We start from the raw sequence: 26125 nt of genomic DNA, 5'->3' as shown, positions 1-26125 counted from the left end.
AAAGGGCAGCAAAGCCACCTGGGAAACCTGCAGCACAGAAGAAAGTGCACAGAGGAGTGAGCTGACCACAGATACCAACCTCTCCAAAGCCGGATCCAGAGAGCTCAGGCATGGAGTGGGTAGAACTAGGCAGGCTGGCAAGGAACAGGCGAGTTCGGGTGGTTGAGTCCCGGTGGCTATGTAAGAGGTCCTTCACTAGCCAGCAGCAGAACAGGGTTGCGGAGCCCTGGAGCTCCACTCGCTTCACTTCAAACTGTATACCTGAAAGGCAGGGAGGTGAGGGAGTACAGCGCTCTGCCAATCCCTCCAATGACCTCATTTTACATTGCTGTGATTGAAAAAGCCTCTTCCCCAGAACATACTCAGTCGTAAGCCATCTCTGTGGTAGCAGCTTCCAGAGTAGACGCCCTCTTGGATATCCGGCTGTAGGGTGGGGGCCCCAGGTGCCACAGGAGTGGAAGTGATCTGGACACTCAGCTTGGGCTTCTCTGCTGATAGGCACATACCATCAGTACTGGGATGATCTGGTACAGGAGGGCCACAGCCTGGGCTTTCTATGTCACTGGTTTCATAGTGTTCAGAGGACACCAAAGAGATGTCAGACAGTTCTGCTCGATTACGTCCTGCGTCCATCTCCTGGAACTGTCGGCCTTCACCAAGGTCAAAATAGGTGCCAGTGAGGAGCAACATCTCTCGGTCACCCAGAATATCTGAACTCTGCCTGTGCAGAGCACCCACATCTAAATCTGAGCCCACCACTGAAGGAGAAGGTGTCTCGCTGAGTTCAGACATGGTACAGGAACAATGTGATGGAGTTCTGTCTGTCTGATCATTGAGAAAGAGCTCCCTGAGGTTCCAGGAATAAGAATTCACATTAGTCTCCTGGGCTTCCACTGCCTCCAGGACACCAGGGAGGTCAGTGGCCAAGGCATAGCAGGCTGAGGAGCTGCCTGAGCGGCTAGCATGCAGGTCTCGGCCTCCCAGATCACAGAAGGACACAGGGGCAGTGAAAGGAGGATGTTCTGTAGGGACAAGCTCCACACAGGAGATGCCCAGAGCTCCCCCAAAGCTCGACTTGGATAACTGCTCCTTAATCAAGCAAGTCTGCAGCTCTTCTCTGTCATTTCTCACTCCTGGCCATGGCTCATCCAGAGTGGGTGTCCCAAGCAAAACACATGCCATTCCAGAAGGGCTGGGAGCCAAGTCCTGGCCTCGCTGCTGTAAGATCCACTCACTCCTATACTGGGGGCAGTGTGTCAGGAAGCCCCCTCCTGCTAGCTGCCCTGTGGTGTGGGGCTCAGGCATGGTGGCATCAGCCCAGGGCTTTGGACTACTGGGACTGCTAACGCCCAACAGTTCCAGCTGAGCTTCCTGATGTAGACTACACACGTCCATGCTGCTGCTCCTGTTCTTAGCTGGGACTAGTGGCTCAGAAACTTCACAGGAAGCAAGCAGTTTTGCATCCTTTGATTTGGACCTGCTTTCTTCTAAAAGACCCTGTCTGTAGCTCTCTGCTGTGGAAGGATTCTCCTTCCCCAAGATATCAATATGCTGGTCTGTAGGCAGTAACTGCTCATCGTGGATTGGCGGGCTTCCTTTTGTGGTGTCTTGCTGGGCCTTAGGCAATAGGCATTTCCTGTGAGTTAGTGGGCTTTCTTCTGAGGTATTTTTCTGAATCTCAGACAATAAATGTTCATTAAGGACTGGTGGGGATACTTCTAGAGTGTCTGGCTGGTTCGTAGACAGCAATTGTGCATCATGAGGCAGCAGGTTTCTCTTTGGAATGCTTTGATGGTCTGTGGGCAATGAATGCTCACCATAAACTGGGTTGCTGTCCACCCTGGAGACAGGAATTTGGATGAGTCACTAGTGGTAATGAGAGATCACACTGACTTTCCCTTTATGAGAGACAAGTACAATGCATTTAGCATGATAAATTTATAGCAGAAAGTCTCTCAATTTTATAACAAACTAAAAATTAAAATATCTACACTTAAACATTATTCATATAAATCTACATTTACCAAGAATGAATCAAAGAAAGCTACTGAAATGGATTTCAAAGTGTTTAATAAATCCCATGACGGCAGGCTATGGCTGGGTCTCAACACCATCTAACACCTAGCTGCACAGAGACTGGGGAGGCAGCTTAGAAGGCTGACAAAGTAATGCATTCAGGAGCTGAGGTACGGAGCAAGGTGAAGGACCTTTACTTAGCAGGGTGAGGGTGAGCACACGTCGTGTGAAGAAGCTGCACAAGTAGTAAGGAAATTGCTAAGCACGCAGTCTAGGCAGGATGATCTACCTCCACCAGCCCATTCTTCATAGTGTCTGTTCACATCAACGATGACTAAGGTCAAATACCTGGTAATAAAGATATACTATATGGTCTTGAATTGGGGGTCCCCACAAATTGTATGACAAAAGTCCATAAAGATGGGGGCGCACACCTTTAATCCCAATACTCAGGAGGCAGAGGCAGGCTTATCTCTTTGAGTTTCGTCCAGCCTGATCTATAGAGCGAGTTCCAGGACAGGCTCCAAAGTTACAGAGAAACCCTGTCTCAAACAAAAAAACTAAAAGGTGGGGGAGCTTAGAGAAGTGTCACAGTGGATTTTGTGGGTGGAGTCCTAAAAGCAAAGACAAAAAAGCAGAGATAAAAAGAAGGTCTGCAGAGAAAAGCAAGAAAGGATTATATCTATCCACCTTTCCCCTCCCTGGTGAGCCTAGCACTCTCCAGGAACAGATTACAGGGTCATTCTGAGGATGAAGGCACAGGGGGTACACACCAGAAGTGCCTCATTAAGACAAGAGGTCTGGACAGCCCCTGGGTGTGGTATTCACCCTCTTAGGGAAGGCTACCATTGGCATCTCATCAGTTCGGCAATGATTTGACCATTAACACTGTGCTAGCATCAAGTTTGGGGGTTGGAGACTTAGAATCCCTAATTTTTAGAATGACAAACCTGCAAGCTGCCCTGGCAATCAAGTATCACCTGTCACTAAATAGAAAGGTACAGAGAGAGGTTTTCAAGTGACCCTTTGGAGCTACGAGCCCCTCCTCTTATCCTACCAGCAGAGGTTCACATAAGGCTACTGGGAATTATGTCCAGAGCTGCCCCAGGAATCTCAGGTCCTCTTGCCAGGGAGCACCAAGGGCTGGCTTCTAGAGAGCCAAGAACCCCAATTACTGACCAAGTATTTCACCTGGGGCTTTTTGTCTTGTTTTGTTTTGTCTGAGCACCTGGCTCACCATGTAACAACTAACTCAGCTTCGGCATCAGTTCCTCAGAACACACACTTCACTCGCTCCCTTCCCTGACAAGTCCTGACTTTTAGACATCTGACAATGGAAGCTTACCTTCCTGAGTACACTGTAACCTTTGGGGATGAGACCTTAAGTCTTCTACAAGTTTGTTGAGTTAAGAGTAAATGAGTACACAAAGAGATGAATGAATAAGTGAATGAACTAACTGTACATGTGATGGACACTTATCAAGCTCTTAGAACATCATTAGACACATTAAAATGCTATGGTGACAGACAAATGAATTTTTATTTCTACAAAGTTTTCCAATATAAATTCTCTTTATTCAAAATTAATAACGTTATTTTAAAATATATGAAGAGAATGGTTTCAAATGATTTTCAAAGTTCTAAATTTCTATCTTTTAACATTTTCTTGACTTCTCAACAGGCTGCTTCCTTGCCCATAAGAGGAGAATAACATCATGGGTACTCTCTCACAGGGGTTGTAAGGACTCAGTCAAGCAACAGGAAAAGGCACTAGTGTATACAGACAGAGCAGTGACCAGTACAAATTATTCATCGCTGTCATTATTACCCATAATTTGGATATTCCCTAACCAGGTGTCTGGTAAACTTGCAACCTCCCACCAAAGCACTTACCCCAGGGAAGCTTGAGACGAATAAGAAGGAAGTATCTGGCATTCAGTTTCCAACCGTGTCTGAGTCCTAAGGGAGACTTGTCCTCCCATCATCTTCAAGGGCTCATCTTGTGATAGCACGTGGTCATGGGCCAACGTCACGTCTACCCTTGGATCTAACAGCAAAATCAAGAGTTTTCTATTCCAAGCACTCTGTTAAAGCACTCCTGTACCTTATCAAAACCTCAAATACTCAGGCTACACTTAGCATGTACAACAGAAGCACACCAAGAGCTTTGCTTTCTGCTAGCACTGATTCCTCACATTGTTCCTGTTTCATCACCTCTCTCCCCTCCCTAGAAGATCAGAGATCCTTCCTACTCCAGAGCACCAGATTCACAGGCCCCAGCACAGCCCAGAACCCCCCAAGAGATCAAACACTGGCTTTGCAAGTCCCACACCCTCCCAATATTCTGAGACAAAGGGAATAGCAAGCTCACTGCTTACACTATCTCTACAAACCAGTCATTGAAGACCTTAAACTATTGGGATAAACATATTGAAGTCAATAGGTATACAGCATAATTCATAAATAAATATGATATGCTATAACAATTCAATCTTTTTTTTTTTGGTCAAAACAGCTTTATTCATCAAACAATTCAATCTTATAGTACATGAAACTATACAAATTTTATTTGGGGGATGGGGATTCCTAGAAGGCAGCTTTTTGTTTCCAGATAGGGTCTTTCTATATATTCTAAGATGGCCTCAAATAACTGCAACCCTATAATTTGGGATTACAAGTATGTGCCACTACACCTGGCTTGGTTATAAATTCTCTTTAAACGGACAAGACTTTGGCCAGCTATTTCTGTCTCAGACATAGGCACAAGTGGTTCAGTCTTGGAGGACCTCCTAATTCCCTTCTAGATGCCAACATACTTGTAAAACCTACCCACAACTGTCCCATCTCCAGGAAAGAAAAACAAGAGGCCATACAAGACAGAGCCTCCCATTACTCTGCCCACCGTTGAGCTTCTGGAGAGGTCACCAAAGACTTCTGCCCTCCTCTCTGTCACAGAGCCACCAGCCTATAAGGGGCTGGGCAGCCACAGAAACACGGTGTGAAGGAGGCTGTGCCTTACCGTGTGCTCCACTGGCTAGTTCCCAGTCCTGCTGGGCATCAGAGCTCATCTCTCCAGGCCCAGTCCTACTGCCAATGTCCAGGCAGTTGACAAGGTCTGGCAGCTGTACAGAACTGTCATATGCAGGGTCCATGTAGTGGTAGAAACCAGGAATCAAGAAAGTGATGTTCTAGAGAGCAAAGAAGTGATATTTCAGAATCTAGGAGGACCCATTCTGACCCACTGAACACATCCTTCTAGGATGAAAACACTGGCAATGTGAACAGTTCAGGCGCTCAGAGTGGGAAAGATCTTGGGTCACATGTTTTTGGCTAATCTATACACCCTGACACTTGACACATAATGCACAGTTTTTTTCATTTTGCTTAATAAAAAGGCAAACAATACATTCTAAGGCGAGGTATACCTACATGTCTTCCAAGCAGAAATCTGGCCTGTGACTTCACATTTACTGAGAACAGAGACCCTGTATTTGCCAAGCTAACATCTTACAGCTCTTGGTCCAAGAACACCGATGTGACCCCATCAGGGACCATATTACACAGTAAGAGCTGCTCACACAGATGCTGCTTCTGAATGTGTATGCAGCCTCCATCCTGGAAAGCGCCTGTGGCCACAAGAATCCAAGCAACTCTAACCTCAATGAGAGTCAAATCTGTATACCTGTAAGACTCTAAGAGGTCTCAACACCTGTAAGACTCCTCCAGAACACTGTCAACCAGGGATTCTGCTAGCTGCTTTTTAATCAAATAAACTCAACTCAACTAAACTTTAGGTTAGTTACTCTTTATGGTTTTACTGAAAAGCAGAATAACCTCTTTTTAGAGTCACAGTCTAGTAGCACCCCATAGAAATGATAAGAAAAGACAGAGGCCCCTGCCATAGAGGCAGTCCCCAAGTGATCAAGGTGCTTACTAAAGAGCCGTTAAGTACCTGCACCCAGGAACCAGGTGAGCCTGGTGGGCACTCAACAGGTGTTAAAATCAGGGAAGAGATATGTAGGATTCTCTCCTATATATCCTACATAATCACCTGGCAGGACTGGGTGGCTTTCCAAGGCTGCTCCATGATACCCCTCTGGCATTTGGGAGGCATGTACCCCCCCCCCCCCAAATGGGCTCAGAACACCACTGGGATCCACTTCCTAAATAAGAGGTTGTGGGAGCTGTGAGGCATGACTTCTGCAGCTGAGGTAAGACTTAAGAGGCAGGATGCTCCCATGAATGTTCCAATCATCATCCAAGCCAAGAATGTAAGCTCTCAAGGCTTCAGGATTCCACAATCACCTAGTGAGTCGCCCCAGTTGGCATCATGTGGAACAAAATGGCCTTTCCCTAGTAAGCCTAGCCTAATAGGCTGATTCATGACTTGGAATGCATTAAACATTGTCCTGGAGGCTTGCACAGAGCCATGATGAGACTGCACCCTACAAGTCTGGGTGAGAATAAGGGAGAAGTTAAAGCTAATGGCCTGTCTCCTGGTGAGTAAAACGTCTACCCAAGTCCAATCCCAACTTCAGAAAGGAAGGTTATAGAACCCCTCCTTCTCCAGTGCCCACCACCAACCATGCTAAGGATGGGTGAACCAGCAGTATCCACAGTGTAACCAAAACATGGTTCAATGGGCCAGACCAGAGCCAGCTGGGTGGGGACAGAGATCCCAGGCAGAAGACCCACTTTCTTCTCTGGAACAATTCAGGACAATTCAAGAGAGGCCACTGATGTGGGGCCCAGGAATATGAGATAGATGGTTGTAAATAGGATGAGGATAGCCTGTAAGCTCTATAGCCCATGCAGAACAGTTTCCTCAGAGTACCAAGGAGCTGGGAAACTAGGTGAGCCTACCTTGCCCAGGAGCTCAGTCTTCCCATAACCAAACAACATTAGTGCAAAGCTGTGGTTGACACCATAAATTGTGCCATCAGGCAGGAGGGTGATGAGGCCACTGATGGTGCAGAACACCCACACAGATGCCTGGTAACCTGGTTCAGATGTAGCCTCACTGTCAGCTACAGCCTCTCCACTGGGGTTGGATTTCAGCTTCAGACTCAGAGGGAAGGTGGTACCATCTCTGGCTATCCCAACAGACCTTTGAATCTTGAGACTCTGAAAGACAGGAAAGCCAAATTTCAGTACTACAGCAATACTATCTATGTACACAGAATCTTGAGCTGTGATGTTTCAGATCCAAGCTCCATTCACATATACGTGCTAGGAACATCCCTCATGCATGGTGCTCTCCCTAACTATCCCTCAGTCCCACCCTGTTCAAAGAATTCACAACACTGGGGAACAGCAGCAGCAGGCTTGGAGGACTCAGGGTCCGGAACAAATGAATAATGAAAGGACCAAGGCACAAACCAATGAGAGGACTGGACCCAGACTCATCCCGAGCAGGCATTGTGCCAAACTACAGCCTGCTAGTATCCACAGGCTGCACCCTTCTCAGCTCCAAGTTTGGAAGGGAAAGAGCTGTCATGTTTCTCCAGCACCTCTTAGTCTCAGCGAATGTATAGTCCATGTGATGATTAGGGTCACCATGACAGAATCTAGAACCACCTTCATGACAGGCCTCTGGGTATGCTGCCAATAGGGGAGTTTTCTTGACTGTACTGATTAAGGTGGGAAGATCCACCTACTGTGGGTGGCACCATTCCCTTGGCCTGTGTAGGTGGAGAAAGGGAGCTGAGCAGCAGCGGGCAGTCATCACTCTCTGCTTCCTGAATGTGAGACAATGTGACCAGCTGCCTCACATTCCTGCTGCCTTAGATGTACCCTTGAACTGTAAGCTAAAATAAATCCTTTCTTTCTCAAGTTGCTTTCGTTAGTTTCTCTTTCACACAGTAGCAGGAAAAGCAACTAAGACAATAGCCATGGTTCCACACCAGTCTTCTGTCCTCCAACCTAGAGGTATAGCTTTCCTGTTGTCCACTCAGGGAACCATCTACCTTCTCAGCCCCTCCCCCAACATACAACCAAGTTCTTACATTACATACTGTCTACTTTTATCATTTGGAAGGCATGCGATTTTCCAATGGAGACTTTGAATAGAGCCAAGCAGGGTGGTGGTATAACTGTAATCCTAACACTTGGATGGCAAAGGCAGATGGATCCCTGTGAGTTTGAGGCCAATCTAGTCTACAGAAAGAGTTCCAGGACAGCAAAGACTACACAAAGAAACCCTGTCTCAAATTGTAGGGCCCACAGGTCTACTCTACCCCTCCTCCGGGGGCTCATATTGAGGATAGTTTGCAGCTCACAAATGGTACAGTAGTGCAAACTGTACCATAGAGAGTAACACAGGTGTTACATCAAATAAAATAAAATAAAAAACACCCATCCTGTTTGTTCCTGTGCTCCTTTTGCCCCTGCTGGTGACCTTACTCTGTCTTGGACCTGGTAATTTCCTACCTGCCTGGGGGGATTTCCACTGTGCAGCAGTTAGGTATATAAGGTTTTTTTCTAAGCTTGAATAAATGGCATTCAGCATGTCTTGTGTGTTCCTTTACTCGCCAGGCCCTTGCCCAGCTCACAAATGGTACAGTAGTGCAAACTGTACCATAGAGAGTAACACAGGTGTTACATCAAATAAAATAAAATAAAATAAAAAAGCAAAATTGTAGTGCATTGATCCTAACCAGAATGAATCAGGTTTCGGGTGAGAGCCTAGACCTAGATTTTCTTTTCTGCTGTTTCAGGGCCTACCCTGGAAAACATGAAAAGTTAGGGACCATGTTGGAGATCTGGTGGCTCATCTACCCTGTCCTGAGCATAGTGAGCCCCCAGGCCATGAGTTCTGAACAACAGCCAATAGTGAGGCAAGAGAAAAGATAGGCAGGGTTGGCAGGCAGAGAGTATAAAAAGGAGAAATGAGGAAGAGAAGCAAGCAATGAGAACAAGGGAAGGAGGACAGGGCCAAGCTGCCCAGCCAGCCACAGAGTGAAAGTAAAATATAGAGAAGTAAGAAAGGGGAAAAGCCCAGAGGCAAAAGTCAGTCAGGATAATTTAAGTTAAGAAAAGCTGGCAAGAAACAAGCCAAACTAAGGCCGGGCACTCATAACTAAGAATAAGCCTCTGTGTATGATTTATTTGGGAGATGGAATCGTGGACCCCCCCCCCCAAAAAAAAGCCAAAAGAGTAAAATGTAGACAGAAGTTTCTGTCTCTCCCAGTCCTACAGCTGTTCAGTCCCAAATAAACACATAGAGGCTTAAATTAATTATAAACTATTTGGTCCATTGTTCAGGCTTATTACTAACTACCTCTCAGAACTTAACCCATAATATCTATGTTTAGCCAAGTGGCTTGATACCTTTTCTCATGTATCTTGCTTCTTCTGTATCTGGATCACAACACCCACCTATACCAATCCCACTTGACCCCAAGACCAGTAAACACAGTAATGAGAAGAGACCAAGATTTCCCCTTGTTTGTATAGGTTCCATCTGTTACAAGGGAAGGTGACTTGCTTTGGGCTGAGAATACACTGACATGTGTCTGCTCCTGCCATCTCCAGGACCCCTGCCTCAGGGAGTGAGAGGTCTTCCTGAGAGCTGGTCAGCAACAGCTGTTGTAAAGGGCTCTACATACAGCACTGCCACCAGACAATGCCCTGCCAAGCTGCAGACAACTTCCTCAGAGTAGACTAGAGAATGCAGAGGACAAGACAACTCTTGTGAGTTCAAGGCCAACCTGGTCTACAAAGCGAGTTCCAGAACACTCAAAGCTACATAGCAAAACCCTGTCTCAAAACACAAAAACAAAAAAAGCCTGGTGTATACCAGACTCTTCAGTAAAACCATCGCAAGCAGGCCTGCATCTCATGAACTAGAAAATCTGACACACAAAAAGTCAGTGTAGGGGACTGGGTTTAGTGAAGCACACTCAGAGAGGACACACCTGTATGTCCTCTCCTTAGGAAAAAAAAAAAGGAAGGAGGAGGAAGAAGGAAGGAGGGAAGGAAGGAAGGAAGGAAGGAAGGGAGGGAGGGAGGGAGGGAGGGAGACAAAAACTTATTATAGAGTAAGCAAAACTAACTGGCCAAAACAGCTCAATTCATTCCTAAAGACACAGAAATGACGCAGGTAAAGGCACAACTGTCAATTACCCTGTGTGAATGCCACACACAAGCTGAAAAGTGGAGACCTTAAGAAGTCAGTATGAATCAGGCTTCCACCATACCCCAATCTCCCTGCCACTCCCTGTGAATTACAGCTGTCCACCTCCAGGAAGTGATGGCTGACTAACAAATACCTAACGTCATTCAAACACTATTTCTAAGTGTGTCTGTGAGGGTGTCTCCAGGTACTGGTGTGTGAGTCTGAGTAGTCTGAATGAGGAAGTGTCACGCTCAATGTGGGTGGCACCATCCAGTCAACTCAAGGTCTGAAGAGAAAAATGAGGGAAGGAGCAATTGGAATTGCTCTTCTGCAGCTGGGATGTCCCATGTCAGAACTCCAGGCGCTCTAACTTTGATTTCTGGAATTCCCCCCAGAGGCCCTCAGGATTCTCAGACCTTCAGTCTTAGATGAGCCACACCCAAGGCCTACCCAAGGGTCTCCAGCTTGCAAGTAGCTGCATAATCACAAGCATCAACTCCCAACTAATCATGTGTAGTTATATAAAATCCTATCTGTTCAGTTTGAAGAACTCTAACCATGATACAAGGTTACCCTACGGATCAACGTATCCTCCTGGGCCCTCAGGAAAGAGAGGGTTTAGGGGACAAGGCTTGTCAGTCAGGAGACCACATGACTCTAGGTGTTGGTTGAGCCTCGAAGCTCAGAGAACTAGAGTTGGAGCTTTGCCCCATTTAAGAATGGTTCTGCTGTCAACTTACAGGGTCAAGTCGAAGAACTCAAGACCCAGCACCCAGTGCAGACACCTACCTTTGGGACATGTCGACCAGGAGGAGGGAGCTGCATCGATGGAATCAAGTCTGTGACACACTGCCCAACTACATCCTTTGGAGATGTGAACCCATGGAGATGAGCAAAGAGACTGTCACATGATGTGATAGTTCCCTGGGGAAAAAAAAGCAATGCTTCTGACAGGCGCTTCTCACAGAAGTTGTCTTTAAACTTCACTGAAGTATATGCTCTAGTGTTTATAAACCAAATGCAAGAACAATGTCACAGCTCCAATAGTCAAAGCCCAAGAGGCTTGCCATGGGCTTTCACAAGAACAATACCATTTCCTCACTGTACCAAAGTGACTTTCTAGAGAACTCTCCAAAAGTCCTAGGTCAACTGGGGGGTGGGGGGAGCAGTGAGTACGGCTTTAATACCAGCACTCAGGTGGCAACAGCAGGCAGATCTCTGTAAGTTCAAGACAAGGCCAGCCTGGTCTACAGAGCGAGTTTCAGGACAGTCAAGGTTACACAGAGAAACCCTGCCTCAAAAAAAAAAACAAAACAAAACTGTAAACAGAAACTGCACTTCCATCTCCTGGCTGCCCAGACCCAAATAATCACACAAAAACTATACTAATTACAACACTGTTTGGCTGATGGCTCAGGCATATTTCTAGCTAGCTCTTAAATGAACCCATTTCTATTAGGCCATGTATTGCCACGTGGCTATAGTGTTACCTCATTTTCTATATCTCTTGTTTCCTTGGCGGCTGGCAGCTGTTTGACTCTGCCCAATCGCTCTATATATCTGTTAGGATTTCCTGTCTGGCTCTATTCTGCTATATGGCCAAAAGAGCTTTATTCATCAACCAATAAAAGCAACACATATACAAAAAGACATACCACATCAAACAACAACAAAAAAGCCCCGATCCAGACTCTTCAATAAAAACGCCCAAGTTCATGTTTAAGTACTATTCTAAAAGAGTAGCATCTTTAAGCTTGAGAACAATCTTGAGAGCTCAGTCCAGTGCTCCAATGTGGGTCTCTGTTTCTATCTCCATCCATCGCCAGATTAAAGTTCTATGGTGATATGCAAGATATTCATCAGTGTGGGCCAGTTCAGGCACCCTCTCCTCAGCTGCTCAAGGAACAAGCTGGGGACATCTCCTTGGACACCTGGGAACCCCTCTAGAGTCCAGTCTCTTGTCAACCCTCAAATGGCTCCCTTAATTAAGATATATACTTCCCTGCTCCCATATCTACCCTTCCTCTATCCCAACCGTCCCATTCCCCCAAGCTCTCCCCATCCTCCCCTTCTCACTTCTCTCTCCCCATACCTCCTTACCCCCACCCCACCCCCACCCCCAAGTTCCCAATTTTTGCCCGGCAATCTTGTCTACTTCCAATATCCAGGAGGATAACTTTATGTTTTTCTTTGGGTTAACCTTCTTATTTAGCTTCTCTAGGATCATGAACTATAGGCTCAATGTCCTTTATTTATGGCTAGAATTCACTTATAAGTGAGTACATACCATATTCATCTTTTTGGGTCTGGGTTACCTCACTCAGGATAGTGTTTTCTATTTCCACCAAGACATTGGGGCTGATCTAATGGGAGCTCACCAAGGCCAGCTGAACTGGGACTGATGGAGCATGTGATCAAACCGGACTCTCTGAACGTGGCGGACAATGAGTGCTGACTGAGAAGCCAAGGACAATGGCACTGGGTTTTGATTCTACTGCATGTACTGGCTTTGTGGGAGCTTAGTCTGTTTGGATGCTCACCTTCCTAGACCTGGATGGAGAGGGGAGGACCTTGGACTTCCCATAGGGCAGGGAACCCTGACTGCTTTTTGGACTGGAGAGGGGGAGGGGAAGTGGGGGGATAGGGAAGGGAAATGAAAGAGGTGGAAATTTTTAATAATAATAAGAAGAAGAGGGGGCTGGAGGGATGGCTCAGTGGTTAAGAGCATTGCCTGCTCTTCCAGAGGTCCTGAGTTCAATTCCCGGCAACCACATGGTGGCTCACAACCATCTGGAATGAGGTCTGGTGCCCTCTTCTGGACTGCAGACATACACACAGACAGAATATTGTATACATAATAAATAAATATTAAAAAAAAAAACAAAAAAACAAAAAAAAATAATAAGAAGAAGAAGAATATGAATAAGAAGAAGAACAACAACAACAACAACAATCTTGAGTAGTTATGATTCTATTCCCATTTTATTGATAGGGAAATCTGAGGAATCAAGGACTGGACTCCTTGCTCAAGCATGCAGTTAATAAAGGCCATAGCCAAGGCAAACCTCCAGTTGACTTTGGCACTTCCTTCCTAAGTTATGAAAGGGGAGGAGAGCATTGTGTTAGCAGGAGACAACTGCGATTTGGAAATATACTCACATCACTCTGGAAGGCAACCCAGGCTGAGACCCTCTCCACGGGCTCGAGAACCACTACACAGCATAAGCCACGTTCTTGCTGCAACCTCTTTATCCACACAGAGACTGGAATCTTCTCCCCACTTCGGCTAACAACGTCAACCTGTAGAAATACATTTCCTGTACCAGGGTGCACAGCAACCGCAGTGGATTCTGCAGCTAGCATGGCACAGTGCTTCTCATCAGGAGAGACCTTCCCCGGTGCTTCAACGCTTCAGCGCAGTCAAGCTCCGCTCACCTTTCAAAAACCTACCAAAGTGTGAATAGTCTTCTAGTCCTCGGTGCTACAGTCTGACTGAATTTTTATCAAGAGGGTTTTCATACCCAGTGTGATGGCCAATTTTTAGTTGTCACCCTTGATTGAGAAACACCTAGAAAACGCCTGACACACACATAGGGTGTACCTATGATGGTATTTGCAGAGAGAGTGTACTGGTGTGTATCATTGAACCAAGAGGGTAAAACCACTCTCAAATGGGAGGCAGGAGCCTATAAGGAAAAGAAAAGCAGCGGTAAGGAGAGCTCCCATGTACACTCAACTATCCTTTTGCTGTTGGTGTTCGTGGGTTTTGGTGTTAGGATCTCATATGAGCCCATGTGCTCTCAACCCCCCATGTTGCCTAAGATGCCTTTCAATTCCTGGTCTCCTATGTGGTGGGATTACAGGTATAAATTATCACTCCAACTTTTCTGACGTGAGTGGGTGCTTTTTGCTGTGGCTATCACCCATGGACACTGAACTCCAGTCTTCAGCTTTGAATGCACTCCTGCTCCAGCAACTTTCCAGGAGGCTTCATCCACCAGACTGAGGCTGCATCATCAATCCCTATGGTTCTGGGGCTTTTGGATTCCTAGACTGAGTGGTTACTGGTTCCACTGGGTCTGCAACCTGCAAACAGCTACTGTAGAACTATCCAGCTTCCAACCATACAAAACGATCTAATAAATCCCTTTATCCAGATACAGTTGATCCCTTGCATCTGAAAAACTGACCAATACACTCAGCTTCACAGTAAGGAAGCAGGAGAAAAAAAAAAGTGGAATCTGTAATTTCTTCAAGAAATAAGCACTATGTGGGCAATGGTGGCACATACCTTTAATCTCAGCACTCAGGAGGCAGAGGCAGGCAGATCTCTATGAGTTCAAAGCTAGCCTGGTCTACAGAGTGAGTTCCTGGACAGCCAGGGCTACACAGAAAAACCCTGTCTTGAAAAACAAAAGCAAAAAGAAGGAAGGAAGGAAGGAAGGAAGGAAGGAAGGATTGATTAAGGATTGGAGAGATGGTTCAGTGGTAAGAGTTCTTGTTGCTCTTCCAGAGGATCCAAGTTCAGTGCTACATTGGGCAACTCACAATTGCCTGTAACTCCATCCCTGGTGGCTATTACACCTTCCTCAGGCCTCCTTGAGTTTCCACATACGTATGTACATACATGTAAACATGCACATGAATAAAAATAAAATAAATATTTTTAAAAAGAAAAAATAGCCAGGCGGTGGTGGCACACGCCTTTAATCCCAGCACTCGGGAGGCAGAGGCAGGCGGATCTCTGGGAGTTCGAGGCCAGCCTGGTCTACAAGAGCTAGTTCCGGAACAGGCACCAAAGATACAGAGAAACCCTGTCTCGAAAAAAACAAAAAAAAAAAGAAAAAAAGAAAAAAGAAAGAGGCATTAACATGTGTTGAAAGCTATAATTACTTTCTTGGTAGTTTTGGAAGTAATCAGCTTCTTGACCCAGTAATTTGTTGATACAACTGACCCTGACCAAGTTCTCATGCCTGGAGCTTAGCCTTCTGCATCCTATAATACAACTCACCTGTCAATATCCCAGATATACCCAGTAGCCTAGGAGAGAGGACCAAAACTCTCCAAGTAAAACCCTCCCATCCCATCACCATACAGCAAATAAATGGAATGTGTGGCTTTAAAGGTAAGAATCAGGTGCAGTGATAAAATTGTATCATTTCAGAAGGCTCTGGAAATAGCTCCACAGTTAAGTATTTGCCATACAAAGACTAGGACCTGAGTCAGGATTCTCAGAAACCCACTTAAATATTGGGTGGGAATGGAGGCCCACCTGTTAGTCCAGTCTCATAAGACAGAGACTGGACACCCAGAGCAAGTCAGCTAGCAGGACTAGCCATACTGGAGAGCTCTGGGTTTGACTGAGAGTCCCTGCGTCAATGAATAAGGTGGAAGAGTGATAGAGGATGATTTCTCACGTGATACCTGCAGTTTTTTAAAATGCAGTCCAAGCTTCAACCCTCACTAAAACATGAAAACAAAGTGTCAGAGTCACTATATCCCTCTTAAATACTTTGGTTTTAAAGGGCCCATCCTTCTTCACATCTAAAGTAGGGAAATAGTACCAGGACCATGTTTCAGTGAAGATGCTAAACTTAGGTGCTGCCAGTCATAAAGCAGAACAAAGCTCAAAGTCAAAAGTGAGGCAGGGAAATGGGAGCCCTTCCCTTTACATGCTATTCTTGCCATAAGGACAGGCAAAGCACCGGCCAATGGCAGCACACGCCTTTAATCCCAGCACTCAAGAGGCAGAGGTAGGTGGATCTCTGTGAGTTAAAGGCCAGCCTGGTCTACAAAGAGGCTCCAAAGCTAGAGAAACCCTGTCTTGAAAAACCAAAAAATAAAAGGCAAAGCATCCTCCCCACCCTACCCTACCTTACCCACACTCACTCACCACTGTGCCAAACACCACTGCAGCATGGCCGTCGGCCTCCACATGCTCCTCACTTAGGGCTTCCACCACCTCGGAATCAGACTTGAGGAAGAACTGTGCAAGCTTCTGGCCAATCAGGTCATGACTGCTATACCCAAGGAGGCTGCAGGCTTTGTCATTGGCAACCAGAATCTGCAGAGGACACACATATCACCAAAAGTTCCTGGGGCCCTAGAAAGAACAAAGGAGAAAACAACACAGGAGGCAACAAGGAGGCCCAAGACCCGCCCTTTTCCAGCACTGCCCCTAGCACCTTCCCATCAGGGGCTCAGTGATGCTCACACTCTGCACCTCAGATACACCCACCCAATCAAGGCCAGCTATAGTCAAGGCCCTCCACCAGCCAAGACAGGCACATGCCTATCAAGACTAGGAAGCTAGGAGAGGGCTGGAGAGATGGCTCAGCATAAAGGTGCTTACAGCCAAGACTAACAAGTTGAGTTCAATTCCTGTGATCCACAAGATAGGAGAAAACTGACTCCCACAGGGCTGTCCTCTGACCTCCACACTCACACTGTGGCACACATGCACCAACACACACACACATTTGCAGACACACAAAAAAATATGATCAATTAACTTAAGATTATTTTTAAAAATGAGGAAATTTGCATCACTCCACTCCTGTCTAACAGTCTCAGCTCCTGTAGAGATGAATGAACACAGTACAAATACATCTCATTCAGGCACTAAATTTCATTTACATAAGCCAATGTAGGGATAAGTCCCGCCCCTTAGGGGGCGTGTTCGCCTCGGGCTAATGTTTGCCTAAAAATTTGGCGAGAGTGCTCCCAGCCACTGCTTCTGCTTTCCTGGTCTCTGCGGGAACGGTGGTTCTGTAAGTCTATTTCTCCATTAAAGCTATATATATATTTTTTTACAATCTGTCTGCATCCGTTTACGCCGTTACAAGCCAACATGCTAAAAGTATAACAGAGAATGCACCGCATCCTTTCTCTTGAACCTCTGTCCAAAAAGGAAAAATTCTTGTCTCTTTTGCATCATATAGGTAAGACCAACTATCTTTCTAATTACATTTCAAACAAAAATTTCTCTGTTGAAGGAACCAAGTCTGACAACTCCAAATCCACATCTATGCTGGGCCTCAAACTGCAGCAAATACCTCTGTGGTCTTGGCATCCACGGTAAAGACAGCCTTGTTGGGGTTGCACACAGGAGTGGAGTGCAGGGGTGCAGGGCACCCTGAAGCCAAGCCACGTAGCAAGGAGCAGCAGGAAGTACTGCCCAGAGGCCCAGCTGCAGGGTCGGCATGCTCAGATGCAGCAGAGCAGTGCAGTTTGCTTGTGCAAATGTTCTGGGCAGCCAGTGATGAGAGGCAGTAAGAACTCCACCTGTCTTCTGTGAGGAAAGGAAGGACAGAAAGTATTAGATCTCAGACAGTTACCAAAACAGGCCTCTAGGACAGGCAAAGTGTGCAGCCTGCACAGGACTCAAGCATTGTAAAACCCACAAGTGCCAATGAGTGACCGAACGAGTCTCTCCAAAACAACCCTCTAGGGCTCAATGGCATCCATCAATATTGTCTGAGACATACAGACAGCTCAACAACATTCCTGTCGAGGTCACACTCTAAGGCCTTGCCCTTCACACCTAGAAAGCTCTTGCTTACAATGCCTCCTCTCAAATACCAGTCATCCCTAGCCACTGCCCGGTCACTTGTTCCTGAGAACTGTCAGACAACTTAGAGGCTACCTGTTGCCCACCATCCTACCTGCTTCCTCCCATGGGCTCTGTCCCCATCACACTAAAGGAGCTGCTCTTAGCCACCTCTCCAATAGTTCCAAAATGCTCAGCCCATCAGCAAACCCTCAGTCCTCACCCCATTCCACCTACCGGCAGCACTGAGCTCTTCAGCCAGACCCCATCTGAACACCTGAGTGCTTTCCCTTCCCCTCTTCTCAACACCCACTGATCCATCCACCTCTCCCATTTCCCAACACCTTTACTACCTGACTTGGGCGCCTACACTTACCTCTAGCTCCAATCATTTCCAAGACCCAGCTCCCCGTGCCTCCCACACTGGCCTCTGTTCTTCCAAAGTTTAAAACCAAATGCACATAGCCTGAGTCTTCACCGCTTTCCCACCACGTCCTTTCTCCTTTCTTCTGTGGCCTTCTTCTAGTACCTGACCTCAGCCTAACCTTCCCCAAGGCCACTCACTTGCCTCAGCAGTGACCAAGTCAGTACCCTACTCACACCTCTACCTTTTTGCCCCTGTTCCCTGAGCAGCTGCCTGGGGTATCCTCCTGAAACCAATCTTCCATGTCAACACTGAAGCAAAGAACCTGGTCAGTGCCAGGCAAAGCAACCTCCTGGGAAGCTGTGGCCTCTGCTTTGCACCACTGGCCCTCTCCCAGGACCAAACATACCTGATGTCCCAGCAAGCTGCTCTGTGACCTCAAGACAGGATCCTAACCCTTACTGTGCTCTGTTCTGGCCCATGGACATCTGCCATCCTAAAAGACTTCCCTGCTGTCTAGATTCCCCTCAGTTTCAAGTACACACCTTACTGTCCTTCAGTCCTTCCCCACCCAACCCCACGACCCTGTCACACAACACTAGATAGGTTAGGTCTTTCCTACCGGCTATGGTCCAGGCCCAGGGATGGCCCAGAATCTTGGAAGACACCTCTCCCTGGCAAGAAAACATAAACCATCTTTTGGTCCCTAATAAAACAGCTCCCAGGGGAGGAACTGCAACTCCATGTTTTTAGTTTACAAGGTTGATGCCCACAACATCACAAGATGATTACCAGAGAGTGCCATTCGGCTCTGGCAGAGTCTGGAAAGCCCATTCTTCCTGCTCGGGTGCCTATGGGCTATGGAGAGTGGCTTGCTGGGTTCAGAGGAGGCCTGAGAAGCTGGACCTTCCTGGGCAGGAGAACTCCCAGACAAGCATCTCTGGTCCTTAGCAAAAACAGGTGGACTCCCATCCTCCATGAAGAGCAGGCCAACTGGTCACCAAGTTCCCAACTCCAACAGCCCTCACCTGGATAACAAAGGATACATGATTAAGGTCTGCAATACAGAACACAGAAGCAGTCAAACAGCCCAAGTCCTGGTGTCCCAGAGATCCGGATCTACAGAGTGAGGACAGTCAGCCCAAATCTGTGCTACAAGAAGCTTTTTCAGAGAAATACACAGAAAGGAGTGGAGAAACAAGAAGCAAGGAGTGCTGATGTGGGGTGTCCTTCTGTAAATGTGTTGCTTTTATTGGTTGATAAATAAAGCTGTTTTGGCCAATGGCTTAGCCGAGTAAAACCAGGCAGAGAGTAGGTGGAATCAGACAGACACAAGCCAGCCACCGGGAAAAGACATGTAGAAAATGAGGTAACGCCACAGCCACGTGGCCATACATAGACTAATAGAAATGGGTTAAGATGTAAGAGCTAACTAGAAATATGCCTGAGCCATTGGTCAAACAGTGTTATAATTAATATAGTTTCTGGGCGATTATTTGAGTCTGGGCAGCCAGGAAACAAGTTTACAGAGTTCAGTGGGGGTGAGCAACAAGAGAAAGCTGGAAATTCAGGTCCACATGTGAGGATATGTTCCAGGATCAAGGTCTCTCTGGATGCCTTAAGAATCAGCCATACAGGGGGCTGGAGAGATGGCTCAGAGGTTAAGAGCATTGCCTGTTCTTCCAAAGGTCCTGAGTTCAATTCCCAGCAACCACATGGTGGCTCACAACCATCTGTAATGAGATCTGGTGCCCTCTTCTGGCCTGCAGGCATACACACAGACAGAATATTGTATACATAATAAATAAATTAAAAAAAAAAAAAGAATCAGCCATACAGAGAGCATCTCGAAGCATACAACAAAAGTAAAACCATATCCAGAGACAGGACCAGTCAGGAGTGTGTTGTTTTCAACTCTATTCTGATATAAATGTAGATTCAAATACAGAAAAATCCCCTTGCCCTCACTGAGTTTCAGAGTAACAAGACATTTCAGAACTACAACACAGTGTCACACTAGGAAACTAACCTTACTCTCACAGGTTAACCCACTCTCCAGTGTGTATGCTGAGTTCCAGAAGTCTTGTCCTATGTGCTCACTCTCATGACTTCCCACAGTGGACACACTGAGTGTCTCCATGCATCTTACTGGCATGTATGTGAACCTTAAGTTTATATTAACAGTTCCCCATGCTTAAGGCCATTCCACAGTCAGCCACGAAGAAGAAAGTCTTGGCAGAGGCCAAGACTGGGCAAGGCCTACCTTGTAATCCAGTGATTGATAAAAACAAGAACACACTGTGGGGCCAGTATAAGGACCGTAGTTGGATTCTCCCATAACATAGGGAGACCACAGGTCCAAAATACACCCACCTTAAGCATGAGATCCTTCTTCTAGGCTACCTTCCAAAACCTCATAGTTCACGAAAGTCTGGCACACTTCGGAGGTCCACACCAGCCTTTTCCTATACAGCATTCCCTTACTAGCACACTTAGACCTGAAAATTAGATAAGAAACGGCCTCACAGGGCTGGAGAGATGGCTCAGAGGTTAAGAGCATTGTCTGCTCTTCCAAAGGTCCTGAGTTCAATTCCCAGCAACCACATGGTGGCTTACAACCATCTGTAATGGGGTGTGGTGCCCTCTTCTGGCCTGCAGGCATACACACAGAATATTGTATACATAATAAGTAAATAAATATTTAAAAAGAAAAAAGAAACTGCCTCACAAGAAACTAAAGTTAGGATAGGCAGGGGGCCAAGCCTTGTGACATTTAGGAAGGGACAGGCACCTACTTTTACAAACCACCAGAACTTAGTAAGGAGTTCCTAGAAGCCCAGTCCTCGAGTTGTATACTGACTTTTAAGATGGTCACAAAGTCTTTTTAAGCTAAGTAAGCTGTTGTGATACACCTCTAATCCCAGCTATTGAGAGATGGAGGCAAAAAGTTCTGGAGTATAAGGACATCCTCAGTTACATCATTATTTCAAGGCCAGTAAGAAATAGTGAGACCTTGTCTCAAAAAAGAAAAAGGCATTTCTTTAACAACGTAGGAAGGGGGAAGAGCATCTGTTACAGTTAGCAGGTTGTGAGTTTCAGTATAACTTGGTCACAAGTTGATCACAGTGGAGTATCTGATATACTCATTAGTTTGTGGACCTTAGCCAACAGCTCCTGAGCACAGCAGGGCTGGGACCCTTACACAGAAAGAACAAAATGCTGACATTACTACATGCCATGAAGCTATACAAAGTAAATAAATGGACAACAGGACATGGTCAATTTCAGAAGCAGACCAAGAAATACAAGCCTGACATACATGGGAAATCCATGAGGTCTCCCCCAGCACAACTGCACCAAACAGACAACTTGGCCTTCAAGTATTAGTTACTGTGTAAAATGAGGAGAACAGTAACTCTCGCCCCATAGCACTCCTGCAGAATTTCAAGAGTCAGAACTGAGATCAAATAAACACTTAAGAACTAGGATCTGCTAGTTTTAAATAGTTAAACAATTTAGAAAGAAATTGCATCCTATGTCTTCCTCTATACAGAAATTAGTTCTGGGTGAATTCAAGAACAGAAGATAAAAATTCAAGAAAATGTCAGAATCAGCTTGCCATAGAAGCCTGATAACCTGGAACCTATGTAAACAGATGGAACAAGAAAGTCAACTCCACAAAGTTGTTCTATGACCTCCCCTTGTGCACCTATGTACATAAGTGTAGATACACGCACTCACACACACACACCATATACACACACAACACCAACAAAATTAAAATATAAATAAAATGAGCTTTGATCCTCCAAAAAGAGAAAGAAAAAGTCAAGGCTAGGAACACGGTCTGAGCAACCCATGTAGTTTGTAACAACCAGCGCTCACCAAGAACGCCATTCCGCACATCTCTGAGACATTTGAAGGGAGAAGAACTTCCAAAAGGTAAAAATGACAAGAACTGAAAACAGAGAAGAGCTATCCTACAACCCCTAAAACAGGTCAGGGACTCCAGTAGAGAGCCAATTTGACCCTAACTCCATAAGACATTATGTCCTAGTAACCTTTTCAGAAGCAAAGAATGCTAAACCCAGGCCCAAGGTTTTCAGAATTACACCTATCAAATACACTATGTTCAAACAAACTGAGAAGGAAAACTTCCTGAGAGACCACACTATGGAGATCAAGTTAGAGAAATCCACAAACATAAGCAGCAAGATAGACAAGGATAGTCAGACAGATAGATAGCCAAATTGTCCTTGTCTACTAAGGGCAGCATGGTTTGACAAGGTAAGAGCTGGTAAACCAGTCAGGAAGAAAGGCAAGCAGGCAAGAAAAAGAGAGAAGGAAAGAAGGGAGGGAAGGCGAGGGAGGGGGAAGAAAGGGAGAGATGGGGGGGGGGACACAGGTAAAAAGAAAATTAAACAACTTAAATACTCTAAAAAAGAATGTTCTGATATAATCAACAGTAAAAATAAAAGAAGTGTGTACAAGAACCAGTCTTAAGCAGGGCGCACATCCGCCTTTAGTTCCAGCACTCAGGAGGCAGATCTCTGTGAGTTTTAGGCCAGTTTGGTTCACAAAGCAAGTTCCAAGACAGCCAGGACTGATACACAGAGAAACCCTGTCTTAAGAAACAAAAACAAGCCGGGCCGTGGTGGCACACATACCTTTACTCCCAGCACTTGGGAGGCAGAAGCAGGCGAATTCTGTTAGTTCAAGGCCAGCCTGGTCTACAGAGCTAGTTCCAAGACAGGTTCCAAAGCTACAGAGAAACCCTGTCTCGAAAGGAAAAAAACAAAAACAAAATGATAAATCTTAGCAGTATAAGGAGTGAAAACCTTCCAATTGCAACAAAAGGTTATGTACAATAAGATCCCTTTCCTTTTTTTTTTGGTTTTGGTTTTTTGTGGGTTTTTTTTTTTAGTTTTGTTTTTTTTTTTTCCAAAACAGGGTTTCTCTGTAGCTTTGGAACCTATCCTGGAACTAGCTCTTGTAGTCCAGGCTGGCCTTGAACTCACAGACATCTGCCTACCTCTGTCTCCTGAGTGCTGGGATTAAAAGCGAGCGCCACCACTGCCCAGCTTTTTTTTGTTTTTGTTATTTTTTTTTCAAGAAAGGGTTCTTTGTGTAACAATCCTGGCTGTCCTGGAACTCACTTTTGAAATCAGGCTGGCCTCGGACTCACCAAAATACACCTGCCTCTGCCTCCCATGAGCTAGGATTAAAGGTATGCACCACCGCCGCCCAGGAGAGTCCTTTCTTTTAACATAGAAAGATCTAAATGCACTGTTTAAAAATATACACACGCAAGACAACACTTCAACAAGACTTAAAGCCTGTACATCAGGCAGATGTTTCCCTTGAATCTGGCAGAGCACTAAAATTAGGAGGCTAAATGGGACAACCTCCTATCTCCTAAATTGGGGTGGTAGATTTAAATGTGTTTGTTTTCATTTTTTAATACATCTTTTTATGTGTGTGGGGGGGATAGGTAGCTGTATATGTATGCGCACCACATGCATGTAGGAGCCTGAAGAACTCAGAAGAGGCATCAGATTCCCAGGAACTGGAATTACAGACATTGAGTCACCATGTAGGTGTTGGGAACTAAACACAGGTCTTTTACAAAACCGTAAGTGCTCTTAACTGCTGAGCCATCTCTCCAAGACTCATTTTATTTTCACTATAATGCATAACTTTTAATGCATTCTTACATTTGTGTGTGGTGAGGGGGAGGGATGGAGGGAGAGAGGGAAGGAGGGAGGGAGAGAGAGGTCCCATATGTGGAGGTTGTTATGCCCAGATCAGAGTCCCCCCAAAACCAACTAGGAGACCAAGTCCTGTATGTTAAAGCAAAGAGCCTTCATTCTTACACAAGTTTGCAAACTTGGACTCTCCGTGTGTCCAGCATATGGGAATGATAGAGAAGGCCCCCAAGCTTAGTTGGGGTTGGGTTTTTATAGTAGCAAAGGTGGGGGTGAGGGATCCCTAAGGTACAGGACCCTGATTGGCTGGCTGACATTTGTCTAGGGGTGTCCTGGTGAAAAGCCAAGGGTGTGGGCTGGCAGGTGACCCTATCTACAACGTTGGACCGTTAGGAATTTCCTTTGGAAGGTCAGTTCCTGGGTGGGTAGTGCCTGGGTGGTCTCAGTTTGTGGTCTTTACAGGAACCAGGTATTGCCCTTGGGTAAACTACTGAGACTCAGGCCTCCCTTGAGCTGGTCAAGGCTAGGTCCTACAGAGGTCAGAGGCTCAGTTCTCTCTTTCCACCACGTGGATCCCAGGGATCAAACCCACACAGACTTTGGTAGCAAGTGCTGTTATCCCCTGAGCCATTTTGCTGAGCCCAAACTGTAGAGTTTCGATTCCTTTTGTTTTTTGAGGCAAGGTCTCCAGAGCACTGGAAGTGCTGGGAAGACAGGAAGGCATCATCAGCCTGACAACTGTTATCTTTGTGTGGAGCTGAGTACTAAACCCAGAGCAAACTCTGCATAAGGACTACTTGCCCTCAGTATTTTGCATATTACATACATAGGCACAGACACTCAATATGCGATCCTAAAAAGCAACAACTCAATATGAAATAAAAGCAGCTACATAGTGTTCAAGGCTCTATGACACACCTTGTCTCAAACAAAATAAAGATACGTAGGGGCTAGAAATTTTTGACTTTGGAATGTATAACTTTCCTTCAAGCCCGTTTTAATATCCAAGGTGTACATCTAGGTATCTAAATGCACTAATTACTGCTACAGCAAACAATAATACAACCACACTGTGGTTTTCTGCTTTTAGAACCAACCTATAAACAAAGCTCAGGACATTTAATTATGGCTCCCTAATACATTGCCAATGCCACCAAACCTTACTTCGTTTTTTAGAAGTTGTATAACTTCATAATACATTGCTATAAAAATCTTAATTTATAAAAGAAAAATACCATTCTTCAAGCTAAATTGTCAACGCTACAAATTTTTATTTTAAAATACAGGAACTGGGGAGTGGCTCCTTGGGTTATAAGTTCTTGTTATGCAAACATGAGGACCTGAGTTTAAATTTTTAATCACATAAAAAGCCAGGCATGGATGCACGTACCTGCAATCCCAGAATTAGGGGATGAAGATAAGTGAATCCCCAGCGCTCACTGGCCCGCTAGCCTAACCTAAAAGGAAAGCTTGGGGCATTCCGGTGCTGGCGGCTCCTGTGCGCGGGTCAAACGGCCGGAATCCGCCACCACCCGGGCCGGGGCCGGATGAAGGGAGTGCGGGCGCGCGAGGTAAGGGACCACGCCTCGCCGCCACCCGCAAGAGAACTTTAGAACGCGGGTGTCTCACCTGAGGTCGGCGACCGTTCCGGACCGATTCACAACGTGAAGATCCCGCGCGCTTCTACCTACTGACCAATCGTAGAACGAGTTGCGCAGAGTGACAGGCGACACGAACCAACCAGACACCCGTACGGGCGAGCCTCAGTGAAAGCGAGCGGCTGAGCGCGCGCAACGGTTGCTAAGGACTCACCAGCCACCACCCTACCGCGCCTCCAAAGAGCCAAAAGAGACCCGTTTCTCTGTCGCCCTCCCACCCCACCCCCAAGGGACTGCCGTTTACTCCCAGAGCGGACCAAGAACGGTGAGCGACGCGCAGCCCGCCTTTCGACGGCCACATTCTCAAGGAGGGCGGGGGATGAGCGGAAGTGGACGACGCGGAGTGAGGTGGGAGCGGCAAACGTGCGCCCCCGAGCCGGACCGCGGCCACCCCTCCCTCCTGCTCTGAGCATCCGCGAAAACCGGCCCGTGGCACAAGTCAGTCAACGCGCAGGCGCGGAATAAAGCCGTCTTCCCGGCCCACCGACCCGTCGTGCAGACACACATCAGCGAGGCTCCCGAGGTCGCGGATGCAAGTCTCACCTGCCTCATCTGTGGCCCGTTGCGCTCTCCTGACCGCCGTACCTCCACGCTTCCGAAAGTCGACATGGTGGTTTGGGCGAACCCGCAAGTTTGAAGTAGCTCCCATGCTTCCTGATGCCTTGCCGGGAAGTCGCCCTGCTCGCCTAGACGCCTCTCACTCCTCTTACACCTAGC

The 26125-nt window shown here is 46.4% G+C and overlaps 1 protein-coding gene across 1 annotated transcript in view; it reads right to left on the bottom strand.

Annotated features, from left to right (window-relative positions):
• The window catches only part of LOC121447171 (PAS domain-containing serine/threonine-protein kinase-like), a 41940-nt gene extending 16380 nt beyond the window's left edge, over positions 1-25560 (bottom strand). The window contains exons 1-11 of the mRNA XM_041650273.1: positions 25380-25560; positions 18838-19073; positions 17188-17423; positions 16026-16196; positions 13292-13432; positions 10922-11056; positions 6880-7140; positions 5036-5204; positions 3910-4063; positions 363-1840; positions 80-261 (exon numbers count right to left, since the gene is read on the bottom strand). Coding sequence (XP_041506207.1) covers positions 80-261; positions 363-1840; positions 3910-4063; positions 5036-5204; positions 6880-7140; positions 10922-11056; positions 13292-13432; positions 16026-16196; positions 17188-17423; positions 18838-19024 — 3114 coding nt within the window. The 5' untranslated portion in view covers positions 19025-19073; positions 25380-25560. The remainder of the gene's footprint in view (positions 1-79; positions 262-362; positions 1841-3909; positions 4064-5035; positions 5205-6879; positions 7141-10921; positions 11057-13291; positions 13433-16025; positions 16197-17187; positions 17424-18837; positions 19074-25379) is intronic.
• Positions 25561-26125: the final 565 nt, after the last annotated feature.

Source organism: Microtus oregoni, unplaced genomic scaffold, assembly GCF_018167655.1.
Source record: "Microtus oregoni isolate MIOR12 unplaced genomic scaffold, Mior012 000004F_ref0000308, whole genome shotgun sequence".
Classification (NCBI taxonomy): domain Eukaryota; kingdom Metazoa; phylum Chordata; class Mammalia; order Rodentia; family Cricetidae; genus Microtus; species Microtus oregoni.
Note: the sequence above shows the minus strand (reverse complement) of the source record. Positions and strands in the feature narration are given on the sequence as shown.